Source organism: Populus euphratica, unplaced genomic scaffold (assembly GCF_000495115.2).
Source record: "Populus euphratica unplaced genomic scaffold, PopEup_1.0 scaffold455.1, whole genome shotgun sequence".
NCBI lineage: Eukaryota > Viridiplantae > Streptophyta > Magnoliopsida > Malpighiales > Salicaceae > Populus > Populus euphratica.
The window spans coordinates 150,965-167,127 of record NW_011500337.1 but is presented as its reverse complement, the minus strand read 5'-3'; the positions used below and the strand labels follow the sequence as shown (position 1 = coordinate 167,127).

Below are 16,163 nucleotides of genomic sequence, written 5' to 3'. Positions count from 1 at the left end.
CTATTATTGTTGTTTATAATTGTTGTTTATAATTTGTACAATTAACCTCCCTGTGGTTCGACCCCGGTCTTGCCGAGTTATTTATTACTTCGACACTCCTGCACTTGGGAGAAGATATCAATCTTTTCATCGTGTCAGTGCACACCTTACATGTGCTCTAGATTTTGCGTAAGCTCATACCCTTGAGAGTTGAGCTTAAGCAAGGTGTCTGAGCCCAATGTCATTGAGTGGTTTTTATAGCTTTTTCTCTGCCTTTAGAGGGGTTTCTTAGGTCATTTTATTTGGGTTTATTAATAACTTCCCAAGTCTTTATGATATTAATCTATAAAGACTTATAAAAAATATCTAGTTACAATGATGAGTTCATTAAATTTTTTCCATATGAGAAGAGGACTGTCAACCCTAATGTTATTAAAAAAGAACCCGTGTGTAGAGGCACGCATCATTGTTGAAGAGATTTATAAGTATGTATAGAAGAATCATAGATGATCTAATACTTAGAAAAAAAAATCTAAGAAAGTAAAGTGAAATACAAAGTACTTCATACTTAGAAACTTTTTCTAAGAGGTAAAGGAAAACTTATGGAGAAGAAATCCATACATAAATTTTTTTTTTCTAAATGGCTAGTGGAAAACCAAGGAGGGTGAGTCTATATTTAAAAAAATTTCTAAAAGGCAAAGGAAATTCCATAAAGGTCATTCCCCATAATAATATGAAGCCCGAAAGCCTTGTACTGATCCAAGATCATGTTGGAGAGAAAGGGGTTTATGGCCTTCTAGAAAATGGTAAGAGGTTGGGAAACATTAACTAAGAACAGATCGCACTAGAGTGGGAGATTTAAGGCCTTTTTTGCAATGACATGGGTCTTAAAAACCTCTCTACTAGAGAGTGGTTGCACTAGAGTAGAAGGTATGTGGCTTCCCTAGCGATGACGTGAGGATGGAAAGCCCTTGATTAGAGAAAAATTTCATTGAAGAGTAAGAGGTTTGAAGCCTTCGTGGTGATGGCATAAAGGCTTAGGAGCCCCCCTATTAGAGAGTATGTTATATGACTTCCCTAGTATTGTCATATGGCACAAAGGAGCTCTTTATTAAAGAGGTTATTTTCTGAGTGTGTGTCATATGGCACAAAGGAGCTCTTTATTAGAGAGGTTATTTTCTGAGTAGGTGGCATTCCCAACGATGTAATGGGGTATGAGCCTTTAATAGAGAGAGATTATATCTAAGAGTGAGAAATCCTAGATCATCCCTTAAGATAATATAAAGCTTGTGAAACCTACTAGAAAGGCATACCAGTCCAAAACTGTATTGGAAAAGTGAGAGATCCAAAATCAATCCCTAGTGAATTGATGAGAGGCTTTTTGGCATCAACTAAAGAATATGTTAGTCTGAGACTACATTGAAAAATAGGGGATCCATGATCAACCTATAGCGAGTCAGTGAGAGGCTCTCGGGCATTACATGGAGAATGTGTCAATCCGAGAATGAAAATTTATAGATAGAAAATGCATGTCAAAGATATAATATTTTTATTTTAAAAATAAACTTACATTCTCTTATAGGATTATGCATCTTGAGGTGATGTAGGTGCCAAGTATGGTGTAGATTTTACCAAACATGTCATGGAATTTATAGGTGTTCACCTTGGCTGCCCTCTTAACCTTAAATGGGTGATCTTATTTTGATTTAAGAGGGAAGTAAATCCTTAGGATAGACTAAACACTCATAAGCTTGTCCCTCTTGGTTCTTCTATGAGCTTTCATATCTACTAGGAGAATAATTTTGCTTGGAAGATCCATATTAATTGTCTATATAATAACAAAGGAGCCTATGTTATAGCAAATCAACTTCCTCCACCCATATATAATTGTTCATGTCTTGCTTCACCTTAAGCAAGCTTTGTCTTGTAAAGCATGAAGTTTGCTCCAAATAACATGTTTCTTTACCGTTTTTATCATAACTTCTAAGGCTATTAGCTCAATAAATTCTTCCATCTTAAGCATTTCCTCATTGTACCTCTTAAAATATACCTATGTAGACTTGCACTCTAGCTTGGAGGAAAGATCGTTGAACCTTTTGATGAAGCTTGGCTCCAAATTATTATACCATACATACATAGACCCCTAGAAAGTTAGGGAATGATTTTTCACATTGAGTCCCTACCAGCTCTAAGATATCATGCACATTTTTTTCATGCTCTCTCAGGTCAGTTAAGCCATCATAATTATTAAGACTTATTTTTATAGAAATATAATTCTTAAGGAGTGAAGTGTTCAATATTCATTTGGAAAAGGAAGAACCCCTCCATTGATGGAGATTGTAATCATTATCTTATGTATACTCATATACATATCTTCTTTTATTTTCTATTAGGTTCTTGGGAGCCTAGGGAATTTGGCATTAAATAATTGTTATAATAACTAGTATCTATCTAATAGTAGCTAGGGTGAGGACATTCAAAGTACTAGTTTTGTACATAGGTATAACAATGGTTATAATAATTAGTGTCCATCTAATGGTAATTAGGGTGAGGACATTCGGAGTATTAGCTCTGTACATAGGTATTGCAATGACACAAGTGACCTCTTGAGGGACTCTCAATATTGTTATTATGTTTAGTATTTTTTTTTTCTTATAATCATCTACAAGTGCCTGGTATAGTAAGTAGCTATGGTACTGGGGTGTTATGTTTTATCAAGGGTGTCAAAACTTGTCAAAGTAACAATGTCTGATTTTGATTTATAATGCTAGCACAGTACGAGTAAAGAGGTGCGTATAAATAGTGAGTTATTGAAGGTCTAATTAAATAGAAGTGTATATGGTAACATCTAGATTTATTTTTCTTCTTTATCTTAGTGTGTCTTAATTTTGTGTTATAGAATAACCTAGAAATGTTAAAAAAAAAAAGTTTTAAAAACTGATGGTTTTTTTATCAGCTTCCCACATATTACGTCAATTGATGAGTCCAAAAATCTAAAATGCTTTAAAATAAGGTTGATGTATTTGATAATTAATTAATTTCTTAATTCAAGTAATTTAATTTTTTCTTCCTAACCAAAGCGTTTAGCAGCTTGATATGGAAAGTTTAAGTGGTTAATAGTAGCATTGTCTGCTAGTAATAGGTAGTGCCTTGATAAGTCAATATAGCAAATAGTTGTGACAATAGCAGGTGGTTCCTAGCAAACCAAGGTAATTGGTGGTCGGTGCATGTAAAAGGTTTTCTTTAATGGGCATTCAGGCTCACTAGTGATAATGTCAAAACCTTCATGTAGACTCGCTTTTTTGTTTATTTTTTCTAATTGAGATTTTATCTGTATTGTTTTTTTCTTTTCAGTAAGGTTAGTCCCAACCTCAAGATCAAAATCACGGGTTTTAATTATTAATATGAGTTAACTCTTTTTTTATATATCCTTTAATAAAATTGATTAATTTTAGTTTTTCTTTAACATTTGATTTTTTTAATTGGTTTTTATGCTTTTCTTTTCACTTTGTTTTATATGGGAAAATGTTTTTTTATATCTAAAAACTTGTTAGAAAAACTTGTATTTTTTTATTAAAAAAGTTATTTGATCCATGATAAGCCGCAAGTCAAATATAGCATTCTTACTAGTTTTTGCCAGCATTCCTTCAAATGTTTATACGGAGGTTTCTTCAATAAAAGATTTGATGAACTCCAAATGCCATTTCATTTGGTTCCGCTGATGGTTGTTTAATTTGTACATGCAATCTACCTTAGCTTATACGTTTATTTTTCTAGTTTTTTTTTTCGGAGGTTGGGTTTTCTTTTCTTTTCTTTTTTTGTTTTATGAAAAAAATTGTTAGTTTGTCGTTTCTTTAATTACTTTGTAAGAGTCTTCCTCCTGACATGGGCTCTTAAATGTGAGAGTTAAATATGATGGTAGAACCTTACTGGCATATTAATTGAGGAATCATTCTAGTGGCAGTGGATCATAAATTATCATAAATGTTAGAGTACAGTAGAGTTCAGATTGACTTGGAAAGTAATCTTGGGTTATTTGATTATAAATTATTATTGAATGTTAGAGTACAGTAGTCAGATTGGACTGGATTGGATTTAATTGAATCAATCAATTTACTAAAAAATTAGTTAACTTAATAACGCTTTACTATATCAAAGTCAAATTACTAAAAAATTAGCTAAGTTAATAACGTTTTACCACATTAATGTTTTTTTAATTAAACTTAAAAAATAGCTACAAGTTTTTTAGTCAACTTACTTGATCAGGTTTAATAATTATATTAATCACAATTATAGTTAGCAGTCTAATAGTTATCCATTTTAACTTAATCTTAATACACACACCAATTGTTTGATACGTGCTTTGCATGTTTGTTTTTTAACTAGTTTAAATTTATTTTTTATTTTTTATACTTTTTAGTAGTTTTTTTTTTAATTTTCAATCCGAGGGCATTCCAACAACAGCATCAGCATGAATTGCCACCATAGAGTAATTATTATTGCATGTAATCCTTAAACAAAAAGTTAAGCACAAGGCTAGGTCTTGTTTCCTGGTTCCAGACGGTGTCTGCACAATAAGCAGTAGCCAGCCCTTCGCTCCAGGGACGAATTCAGAGCATGGCATTAGAGGTGAGCATCTCCAATCCAGAATCCTATTTTGAAAAATTAAATTAATAAAATAGTATTTTGAATAGTATAAATATAACTTATCTTATCATGTCTATTCCAATGGAAAAAAGCTATTTGAAGAGCCATTTATATTACAGTGAAAAAAATAAGTGTTTTATTATTTCTTAATATTATTTAATGTTATTTTTTTTTCCACATGTCTACATTTAATTGATCTATTTTTTTAATGATCCCACTTTGTTGGTTTTGGCTCTTTAAAGAGATATATAAAAATAGTATTTGTGGGAAAGAAGAGGCATTTTAGTATTTTGTTTGGCTTCTCCATTGGAATGTGCAAAACAAAAAAAACCAAAATATTAATTTTTTATTTTTAACTATCCATTTGACTTCTCCATGCTCACGAATTCAGAGCATGGCATTAGAGGTGAGAGTGTAACAGTTTAATTTTGGACGGGCCATTTTATAAAATTGACTTGAAAATTTACGAAGAGCTGGGGAGGATTTCGAAAACTCCTTACGCAGAACCAGGGAAATCCTTGAACTCGTCCTCGCCTCTAATCTCCCACAATCAACAACACTTATCGGTTCTAAATGACTCTTAATGATAAGAATAGTTGTTTAATAAAATACTAAGGAGAATAGTGGTTGCTTAATGATTCTAAATGATCACTAATAATAATAACAATTATTTAATAAAATATAAAAGCTAACAACAGTTATTAACATTAATAGTTGTTAATAAAGTCTTGCTTTTTAAAAATGGTTGTCTTCAAATTATATTATTTTTTAAATATTTTTTTTATTTTCAAAAACAAATTATTGCTAATTTGATAAAATACTTTTTTTTAACCGTTGCAACATTAATATAAACTTTCATTAGTTGTATTATTATTATAACAAAAGTTAAATTATACAAGGAAAATCATTGTAGCTAGGTTAAGAGATATTTTACTATAATTTATAATGGTAATTTTATTTTTAATTTTTTATCTTATTTTTTTATGTTTATTTGATTATTTGTGTTTTTTTAATGACAACTAAACTATATAATTTTTTTTTCATCAAATTAAATATGTTTGTCATATCAAAAGTTATCAAGTAAAGCATGACTGCCGGTCATAATAGCCTTTGAAAAATTAAAAAAATAATTAAAATTTTTATTTAGGATACTCTATTGATAGTTTAAATATTTTTTAATAAAAAATAAAAAAATAATTAAAATTTTAATTTAGGATTACTTCAAGCATAATTTAAATGTTTTTTATAAAAATAAATAATTAGAATTTTTTATTTATAATACTTTAAAGATAATTTAAATGGTTTTTAATAAAAAATTAAAAAAAATAATTAAAACTTCTATTTAAAATACTTTAATGATAGTTTAAATGTATTTTTTTCAACACTTTTGAGTTTGGCATGACCGTCAAAACTAAATTTTTTTAATTTGATATGAATCCTAAACCTAGTATGATAAAAAAAAATTATTTTTTTATTTTTAATTTGGTTTTATTCAAAAAAGTAGTATTTAATATTATTTAATGACATTACATAAATTAGATAAAAAAACATTTGATGATGTAATATTTATAGAATTTGATTACAATTCCAATTTAAATTCTCCTTCCTGATTATATATAATGTCATTAAATAATATATTTAATTTTGAATTGGATCCAATCAAGTTAAAAAAATAAAAATATATTTTCTATTCATGTAAATAATAAAATCACTTTCTATTATTCACTTAAATAAACAATAAAAAATAATTTCTCCACACAGATGCAGCAGAAAACCATCTTCCTTCCCCAAGTATTTTAAATATAAAAAATAATGGGATGCATGAATAATAAATTACTTTTTAATTGCTATTAAACAATTATTTCCTATAATTTGCTTAAAAAACAGAAGCAATTATGGAAACAAATAAGCAAAGCAATTAGTGACAGCTCACATTGTTGGCAGAAAAAAAAATAAAAGACTCCATTTTGTGGACAAATAAATTTCGGCTACTTTTCTATTCAAAACAAAAAAATAAAAAGTCAAAACTAGAGATTCCACCAAGGAGAGGGAAGGGTCGTGTTACTAATTAAAATGGAGTGTATTTAAGTTCCACATTTGGTATTTTTAAAAGTATTTTTTAAAAAAAAAAAAATAATATACTTTTTATTTTTTAAAATTTATTTTTAATATTAACATGTAAAAAATATATAAAAATATTGTATTATTTTTCAAAATTCATCCAATTATTTTAATTTCAATAATGTTTTTTTTTAATAATTAGAATAATATACACAAACGAGGAAATTATATTGCGCACGTGCATATTGCGTACATAGATTGTATTCATTTCACAAGGACATCGCACGATACTTTTTGTTGTTTAGCTACACGTCGCTCGATTTCACAAATGTCCTTTTGGATCTTTTACAAAAGGTAGTCTATCCCTATTTGGGACTGTACTCAAATTATTACAGCATGAGATGATGGAAGAGGCTGATAGACGACGGATGACTAATGTCCTTTTTGGAAATTTTCTGTCTCTCTCTCTTTCTCTACACGCACAGAGACACACACGCCCAGAGAAGAAGCTGGCATTAACAAATAGAAATAACTTTCCATTATCCTTCTTTGCCCTAAGAAATGGCCATCTTCTCCAAGATCCTCACCAAGACAGATGCTGAGAAGAGACTGTCAGTGCCTATCAAGTTTCTCAAGTCTCTCCCACCATTCAAAAGCGGCCATGCGGTAGATTTTCAAGCTAAAGATGAGAGAGGCAAAGTCTGGACTTTTCAATGCTCCACTCGCAAGAAAGGACAGTACAAGAAGCCAGTTCTTTCCAAGGGTTGGCTTGCATTTGCAAACAAGAAGAAACTCAAAGTGGGCGACAAGATCGTGTTTTACAAGGGTAGAGATCAAGAAACTGAAAAACCCTTTTATGGAGTTCGAGTTGAAAGAGAAATCAAGCTACTTGGTGCTGTTATTGGCTATATGAACGCTTAATGGCTCTCTAAGGAGTATATAACTGTAGTGTCCCGCCCCATGGTTGCCTGCAATTAAATAAACCCTTTCCCAGTTTCATTTTCCCAAGAAGTCTAGGCTGCCATGCTTGCGTCCTGTCCAGGCCCACCTTTTCCCATCTCCTTTTTGAGACACATCCAAACATAGATCTGAAGGCACCCCTGGACAACATTCCTGCACATGTTTCAGGTTGTCTCGTCAGGAAAAAGATATATTTCTTTCAAGAAAGGTCGTTGTTTAATAGATAGTATTAATGTACATCTATTTTATTTTTCCGTTGGCAAATTTACTTGTTATTTGTTAAAATTGCAATCTTTTGACAAGCTGCAATCGAGCAAATGCACATCCGGCGGCTCCCAGTATAATTGACTCTGCCTGCTTTTTATTTATATTTTTAATCACTATGGACCGCAAGTTCTGTGTGTGTGTGTGTGTGTGTTGGGTACTCTGCAAGTGTTTGCAGTTACGATTTAACAAAATAAAATATAGGTTTTAAAAAAATAATTTTAGTTGTGATTTTATAAAAAAGATTTTAAAATATATATATATATATAATTAAAATTATTGTGAAGATTGATTTTTATATGCAAAATAAATGAAATTTTAATATATATATATATATATATATATTTGGTTAAAAAATATATTATTTTTGTCTTTATATTTTATTTTTATCTACAAATTGGTCTCTATTTAGATTATTTTGTCCTTGTACTTTATATAATTTACAATTGAATCTTTATAATAAAAAAATTTTACAATCAAGTTAGATTACTCTTCATCGTGTAATTATTCATTACATGGTTTTTTATGTCATATTTGTAATGTAATGAATCATTATAATTGTAATAGTCCATTATATTATAATTTTGAAAATTATAAAATTAAACGCAATAAAATAATAGATCATTATATTATATAGTTCATTATATCCAACCAATCATGTAGTAAATTCTTAATTTTTTTGTTAGAAATCTAGCATCCTCTTTTCCATCAGATTGCAATATTAATAAAGTGTTAAATACATATATGATAATGATAAACACACAAAAGGATATTTTGAATAAAACGGATATGAAGAAAAACCTCAAGTTTATTATAAAAAAAATTAAATCAACATGTATTATCAATTCAATTTCCTATTTTCATAGCTTTATTGTTCAAATTAAAGTTGAAAAATTAAAATTATATTCAACTTATGATATGAGGGAATGTCATGCATCCACCCTAATTTTTAGTTTTAATTGAAAGGATAGGGGTTTTAATCCTTATATTTTTTTTAAAATATATTTTTGTTATTTAAAAATTTAATTAAGTATGACATGATTATATTTTTTTAAGAAAATTAAATTTATTAATATTAAATTTTAAAAAATAAAAAATATTAAAAAAAAACTGTTATAACAGCACCAAATACAATTACAATAATGTAGCTTATGCTTGTTGAGTTGAAAAGCATGTAAAATAATTTTAACCTAGAAAACGGAAGCCGCATCTTAGGGAAATGGACACGTGAAGCCTATGCAGCGGGGGTGCCACATGGGCTGATGTCATCGCTTGCATCAGACTTGTGATCTCACACTGTACAGTGTTCTACCTTGCCGACAGCAATAAACACAAGAGTATCTCCGTACCATACTAGTGGGAGCTGCCTTTCGTTCCTAATAAAAACACCTCATGCTTTTTCATTAAAAAAAAAAAACAAAAAAAACCAAGTAAAATTATCCTCAAACAAATGGATGTATTTTTTTTTGTTTGAGGATAATTTTACTTGGTTTTTTTTGTTTTTTTTTTTAATGAAAAAGCATGAGGTGTTTTCTTTTATTTCTTTTATATTTGCTTAAAAAATATTATTGAAAATGTAATAATGTATGTTTTAATTTAGGAAAAAAATTAAAATTGATTAATACATAAAGTAAATAAAAAATACATTATTACATTTTCAATAATATTTTTTAAGCAAATATAAAAGAAATTCATAAACTTTGATTGAATGCCCAAACAATTTTAGTTTGAATGAGGTTCCTAAGGTTTAAGAAATATTAATTTGAGTCCCTCTATTCATGGCTTTCATTCAAAATTTAAATTGTATTTTAAAAAGAAACATTGTTTTCGAGGGAAATTAGTATTTTGGTTGTTAAATATAATGTAATTAAAAATCAAAATATCGTTTCTAATTATGCTGATTATTTTCTTAATTTTTAGTTATTCTTTAAATCATAAATAGTTATTTTGGGATAAATGTTGAAAATTATTCTACGTAGGACACCACTATGTAGAGCAGGGGCGAAGCTAGATTTATTTTATAAGGGAGGCCAAAACTAATATAATAATATATATTATTAAAAAATTTATTTATTTAAATTAAAAATATTAAATAATAAAATATTTTAAAATATTTTGCAGGGCCGGATCCCTACTTCCCACCCCCTAGTTCCGCCCCTGATGTAGAGGATCTCAAATGAAAGATCCATGATCGAGCCGAAAGTAAGGTAGATGACAAAGTATTTAGAAACACTTTTATAAAAGAGTTGGAAGAGGTCGGGAGTCGGCGACATTTAGCATTTAAAAAAAAGGTCCAAAGCATGCAATTTCTTAGAATAGTAGTGTACTAGATTGGTTTCTGCGTCCATGGCCAGGTCTCCTTAAAAATCATGTATCTTGCTCCATCACTCTCTCTCTCTCTCTCTATATATATATATATATATGGACACACTAATGTTTTTTAAAAATTAAAAAAAGTCTGAATTTCATATTATTTACTTGATTGAGTAAAATAAATTTTATTAATTTAATAATATAATTAAAAAAAAGTAACAGTAAATAAGATGAATAAAAAAATTATAATAATTAACTAAAAAAATAAGATGATAATATCATACTCAGTAAAAATAATAATTGAATATTCGTTATGAGTATGTCGTGAATACCGCCCTACTACCAGGACATTTCAAATGAGGAAACTGAATTTAACAAACTAGAGTTAGGTATATAACTAGAATTGAACTTATAATCATTCTAATTAAAAAAAAAAACTTTATTTTTGTCTCTTTACATAGTAGATAAGCAATTTAAATTTTCTTAGAAAATGAAAATGTCTAAGCTGCCATTGGATGCAGTTAATGTTTATTTATTTATTAACTTATAGTTATGTATTTAGAAATAACAATCATTAAAAAATCAGCTTTGATTTACTTATAATCATGTAGTTAGAAATTGATATACTATTAAGGAAATAAATTGTAATGCTAGCAGCGTTCGAGAAACTACAGTAATAGCAAGCAAAAGCAAGTGCGGCGCCCTCTATAATTACAACCTCTATAATTACAATGGTTGATTTTTTATTTAACAAGTCTGTTTTTTTATCCTTTATAGCTGCATTATAGATTTTGAAATTGGAATAATAGTTGTTTTTTGAAAATAATTTTTATAAAAATATATTAAAATAATATTTTTAATTTTTAATTTCGGTACATTAAAATAATAATTTAAAATCATTAATCATCAATTAATTTAAAACAATTTTTTAAAAAAAAAACACATTTTTTAAACATAAAAACAGACACATTCTAATCATTAAATATGGCATGAGGCTTTCGGAGGCGGCCATTTTTTTTCTCTTCTTTTTATGGGGTGATGTTGAAGGCTTGAAGCCTAGGCGCCTCCCGGGTTGTACAATATTAGACTCTACTTTCCTGGAAGCAAATCCAATAAGTTTTCCAAAATTAATTGAAACAGAAATTTGAATCGAGAAAACTAAATTTAATGAGCTAGAGTTAGGGCTCATATCCATCCCAATTAAATATACCAATAACTCTTTTCTAAGCACTTGCTAAATTTCCCCATTAGTTGGAATCAAGAATATTAAGTTCTTTGAAAGGTGCAGGAGACGGGTTTCATATGCTTTTGGCAAAACAAGATCACGGAATACTTGGGACAGCACTTGAGCAGGGGATCTCAGACGAGAGATCCAAGCGCAGGCCGAAGGTAAGGTAGACGATGATAGTTGGCTTGAAACAGAAATTTGAATCGAGAAAACTAAATTTAATGAACTAGAGCTGCGCATATAACTAGAGTTAGGGCTCATATCCATCCAATTAAATATACCAATAACGTACTTATAATGCTAATTATGGAAGTTCTTTTCTAAGCACTTGCTAAATTTCCCCATTAGTTGGAATCAAGAATATTAAGTGCTTTGAAAGGGGGAGGAGACGGGTTTCATTTGCTTTTGGAAAAACAAGATAATTAAATAAAGAGAAAACACAGGAATACTTGGAACAGCACTTGAGCAGGGGATCTCAGACGAGAGATCCAAGCGCAGGCTGAAGGTAAGGTAGACGATGAGGTTGGCTGGCTCATCCCAAAGGAATGCAAAAGAATGGCTTGTGATAATAATTTCTGTGATTTAACTTCTTAACAAATTCCTTGAGATTAGCTTGTGATTATGTGTGTGTGTGGAGCGTAAGCCCAATGATTAAAGACAGAAAAAGGCCTGGATCTTAATCCAAATAAAATAAGCTCATATCAGACTATGCCCAAAAGTTAATGTCAGACCCCAAGTTAAAAGCCACGAGACCTTCCCACTGACTGAAACTATAGTCAGAGTATTGTAATAATATTTCAGAGGAGGGTTTTTTTTTTCACTGTTAATATACTACTCATCGTTTCACATTTCACTATACACGTTATATTTCATAGATTTCCTTTCTTAGTCCCTATAACTTTGGCCTTCTTGCATTTTGATCACTGAACTTTATTTATTTTCAAACACTTCTTGCAAGTTATATTGACATGATTTTGTTTATTGTTATCTGCTTTGATTTGCATATTCTCGCATGCCCAATGTTTCCAATACATCGATAAGTATTCTGACATTGAATTAGATACCAATTTTACAAAATAAAAAATAATAATAAAAACCTTATATTCTTAAAACTAAAATTGAAATATCAAGGGTCAAAATTGATTGACATTTGAAAAAACCTTCCCACATGTTTACTATTCAATAGGCATGGAAATATTTAGTTCGATCCCATAAGTTTCACTTTTTCATATTTGGTTCAACTTATTTGGAATTTTTATGTTTTGATCCTCAAGTTTTTTTTTTTACATTTCAATCCCTAAATGTATGAAGAGAAGAGCGAAAATCATTAAGAAATATCAGCCAAATAGAATTGTAAATCTTATGTCTTTGAATTTCTCTTTAAAAGAAGAATTCAATGAAAGTGGTTTATACCTTAAAACTTAAATAATACCAAGTAACGTACATTGGGGTTCCAAAACAATTCTTGATTTGGTTTAATTTTGAGGTGTTTTTGTCCAATTAAAATATGTTTTTGTGGCCAGGATGGGTTTTTAGAGTTCATATGATTGTTTTTAAATGTTTTTTTAGCAAAAAGAGTTTGAAATTTGGGTTTCAAAGTATAAAAAATGGATATTAATTTTTTAAACCAATAAAATTACTTTTTAATCACTGTAATACCATACATGTACGATAAAATGATGATTCTTTTAGAAATTTGTAAATTAAACTCTATATGTTTGTCTAATTATCGTGTTTGATTTTTTTTTTATATGTTTTTATTGCTTTTATCCATGTTTAGATATATAGACACACGCGGCGCGCACGCATACATATACCAAACATGTATTTATATATTGGATATAGATTAATATCTCATGCATTACCTATTTTAATTTTTAAAAATATATACAAACTTTTGGATGAAAAATTAATAATTTATCCTATAATTATTAGTTAATATTCAAATATATTGAAATACTCAATTCATATCTAAGTATTTATTCCATAAATAAAAAGAGTTTAGGGATGTAATTTAAAACTTAAAAACCCTTATCTCATATATATTCTCCGTCATATAACTTCGTAAAATCAATTCATTTTGTGTAATAGGGGTTGTGATGTGACTCCTGGCCTATTCTCATTATATTTTTTTTGATAATATATCTTTTTTAATTTAAGATACATAGGATTTGTAACTAGAGTGAGTGGGACTTGTTGGCCAACAAGTGTGAGTTGACTCGGATGCAGCGGCTTCACTAAGATACATGGGAATCGCGATGTGGTTGTTTTTTTTCAGCTCTGTCGGGCGATGTTTTCCAGGAGATATTCCATGTTTGTTGACAGAAGAAAAACAAATCAAAGCTTCTAGAACTGTCAAAGGAGAATTAGAGTTCAACATGTTAAGACATGAATGTGCGTGAGTGACTGAGAATGAGATAAATATTATTATATATGTGTGTGTGTGTCAATTAATCTAAGTTTTTGTCACTAAACTATGTACTAGTCATAGATAATATGTGTGTGTGTATGAATTTGAGTAATTGATTTTTGGTTCAGTGTCCAAGCCGTTGCCTTAACATGTTGGAGATCGCACGATGTGGTTTGGAGTTCGCGCGATGTGGGAATCGAACGATGTGATTTGGAGATCACGCGATGTGGTTTTTCTTTTTCAGCTGTATCCTGCGATATTTTCCCAAGAGATATTCGGTGTTTGAATATCCTAAAGAAAATCATTCACCCGTGTTGTGTTGTTTATTGAATTAATTTTTTTTAAATGTAATAAAATATTTAAATATTATTAACATTTTTTAATAGAAAAAATAATTTAAAGAAGAGTTAATATGATATAATTCAATTGACTTTATGTATGTCCAAAAGTAACTCATACAATTCATAAAAATATAGTTTGACTAATTTTTTTTTAATATGATATTTTTTTTAATATTAAGATAATAATCTATTAGATTGATTTGTATCAACCTAAATTAATATGCTAAATCCATAATCCGAGTTATGAGATTATAATAACTTTATAGAAAGCAAATCAAAATAAATTATTAAACCTAATTTTCAATAAACTCAATGTTGAATAATTTTAAAAAAATCAATTTAAAAAGAACTTAAAAAAGCAACCCTAATTAACCTGTCAAACTCATGACCCAGATTATAAGTTGATATAACTTCATAGAAAGTAAAAAAAATTATAAATTTCAATCCTCAATCAGCTCAATATTAAAAGATGAAATTTAAAAATAATTAATTTAAAAAAGAACATAAAAAACAACTTGAGTCAATTCATTAAACTCTTGACCCGGGTTATTATATCAAGATAATCTCATAAAATAAAAAAAATTAAATATAACCTGATTTAATTATGGTTAACCTTTTAAATTTATAACTTTGATCATAAAACTAAAACAACCTAACAGAGAGTAAATAAAAATAAATTATGAAGTTCTATTAACAATCATTTATATTGGATCTAATATTAAACGATAAAATTTGTAAATTAATTAATTAAAAATATTAACAAAAAATAAGTTAAGTCAACCCTGATTAACTTATTAAGCACTATCTCCAGGGTCATGAGAATGTGATAACCTAATAAAAAGTAAATTAAGGCAAATCATGAAGTCTAATTTCCAATTAAATATAATATTAAATGAAAAATTTGAAAAAAAAATCAAATAAAAAAAGAAAAGAAAATGAATCAATTAGGTTAACTCGTCAAAACCACGACCCGAGTAATGAGATGGTAATAACCTAATCAAAAGTAAATTCATTGTTGAAGGACAAGTGATCTAGATCATACAATTAAAATAACTTATAAAAATAAAAATAAAAAATAACTCAATTTTAACTAGGATTAAAATGCCAAAACCCAACTGATCCAATGTTAAATAATGAAATTAAAAAAAAAACCACTTTAAAATGATATAAACGATGACTTAAGTCAATTTTAGTTAACCTGATAAGTACTATTCTCAGGTTACGAGGTCAAAATAACATAATAGAAAATAAACAAAACAAATTATGAAATCTAAATCTCAATCTACTCAATATTAAAAAAAAAGAGTTTACTTAAAAAAACTTTAGTCAATTGAATGAACTCACAATCCATATAATAAGAATATAATTACTAATTAGGAGAAAAATATAATATTAAAAGATAAAATTTTAAAAAAATAATTGAAAAAATCAAAATAAAATATAAAACAAAATAAAAAATCAAATTAATATTTTATTCAAATAAATAGTGATTTGTGATTAAAACTAAAACTTTATCGATAGTTCTATAATGAAACAATTTATTATAATCAAATGGATCTTTTTTATATCTAAATTAGGTTTTGAATATATTGTTTTGAATTTTATTTTTTAATTTTAACTAAATTTCAAAATTTTATTTGATTTATGTTTTATTAACTTGGCCGGTTTTCTTCTTCTTCTTTTTTCAGAATAAATTATTAGATTTCATGTTATAGACATTCAAAATTTATACAATCAAAGTTTATAAATAGAGAGAGTTTAGGGATATAATTTAGAACTTAAGAAACCCTTATCTCATATATTTTTCTATATTCTCCGTCATGTAACTTCGTAAAATCAATTCATTTTGTGTAAATTAAGTAAAATCAGAGAGAGTTTAGGGGTATAATTCATTTTTCTATATTCTCCGTGATTCATACCTCTCTTCTCATTATATATATATATATATATATATATATAT

The 16,163-nt window shown here is 28.3% G+C and overlaps 1 protein-coding gene across 1 annotated transcript; it reads left to right on the top strand.

The window, feature by feature from the left end:
- Positions 1–7,248: 7,248 nt before the first annotated feature.
- On the top strand, positions 7,249–7,608 carry LOC105113791 (B3 domain-containing transcription factor NGA4-like). The gene has a single exon (XM_011010115.1). It carries the CDS (start codon positions 7,249–7,251, stop codon positions 7,606–7,608), a length of 360 nt encoding a protein of 119 aa, XP_011008417.1.
- The last annotated feature ends 8,555 nt before the right edge of the window (positions 7,609–16,163 follow it).

Bases quoted from the DNA above. Each gene is read 5' to 3' on its own strand.
- LOC105113791 (XM_011010115.1), top strand. From the start codon at position 7,249: ATGGCCATCTTCTCCAAGATCCTCACCAAGACAGATGCTGAGAAGAGA.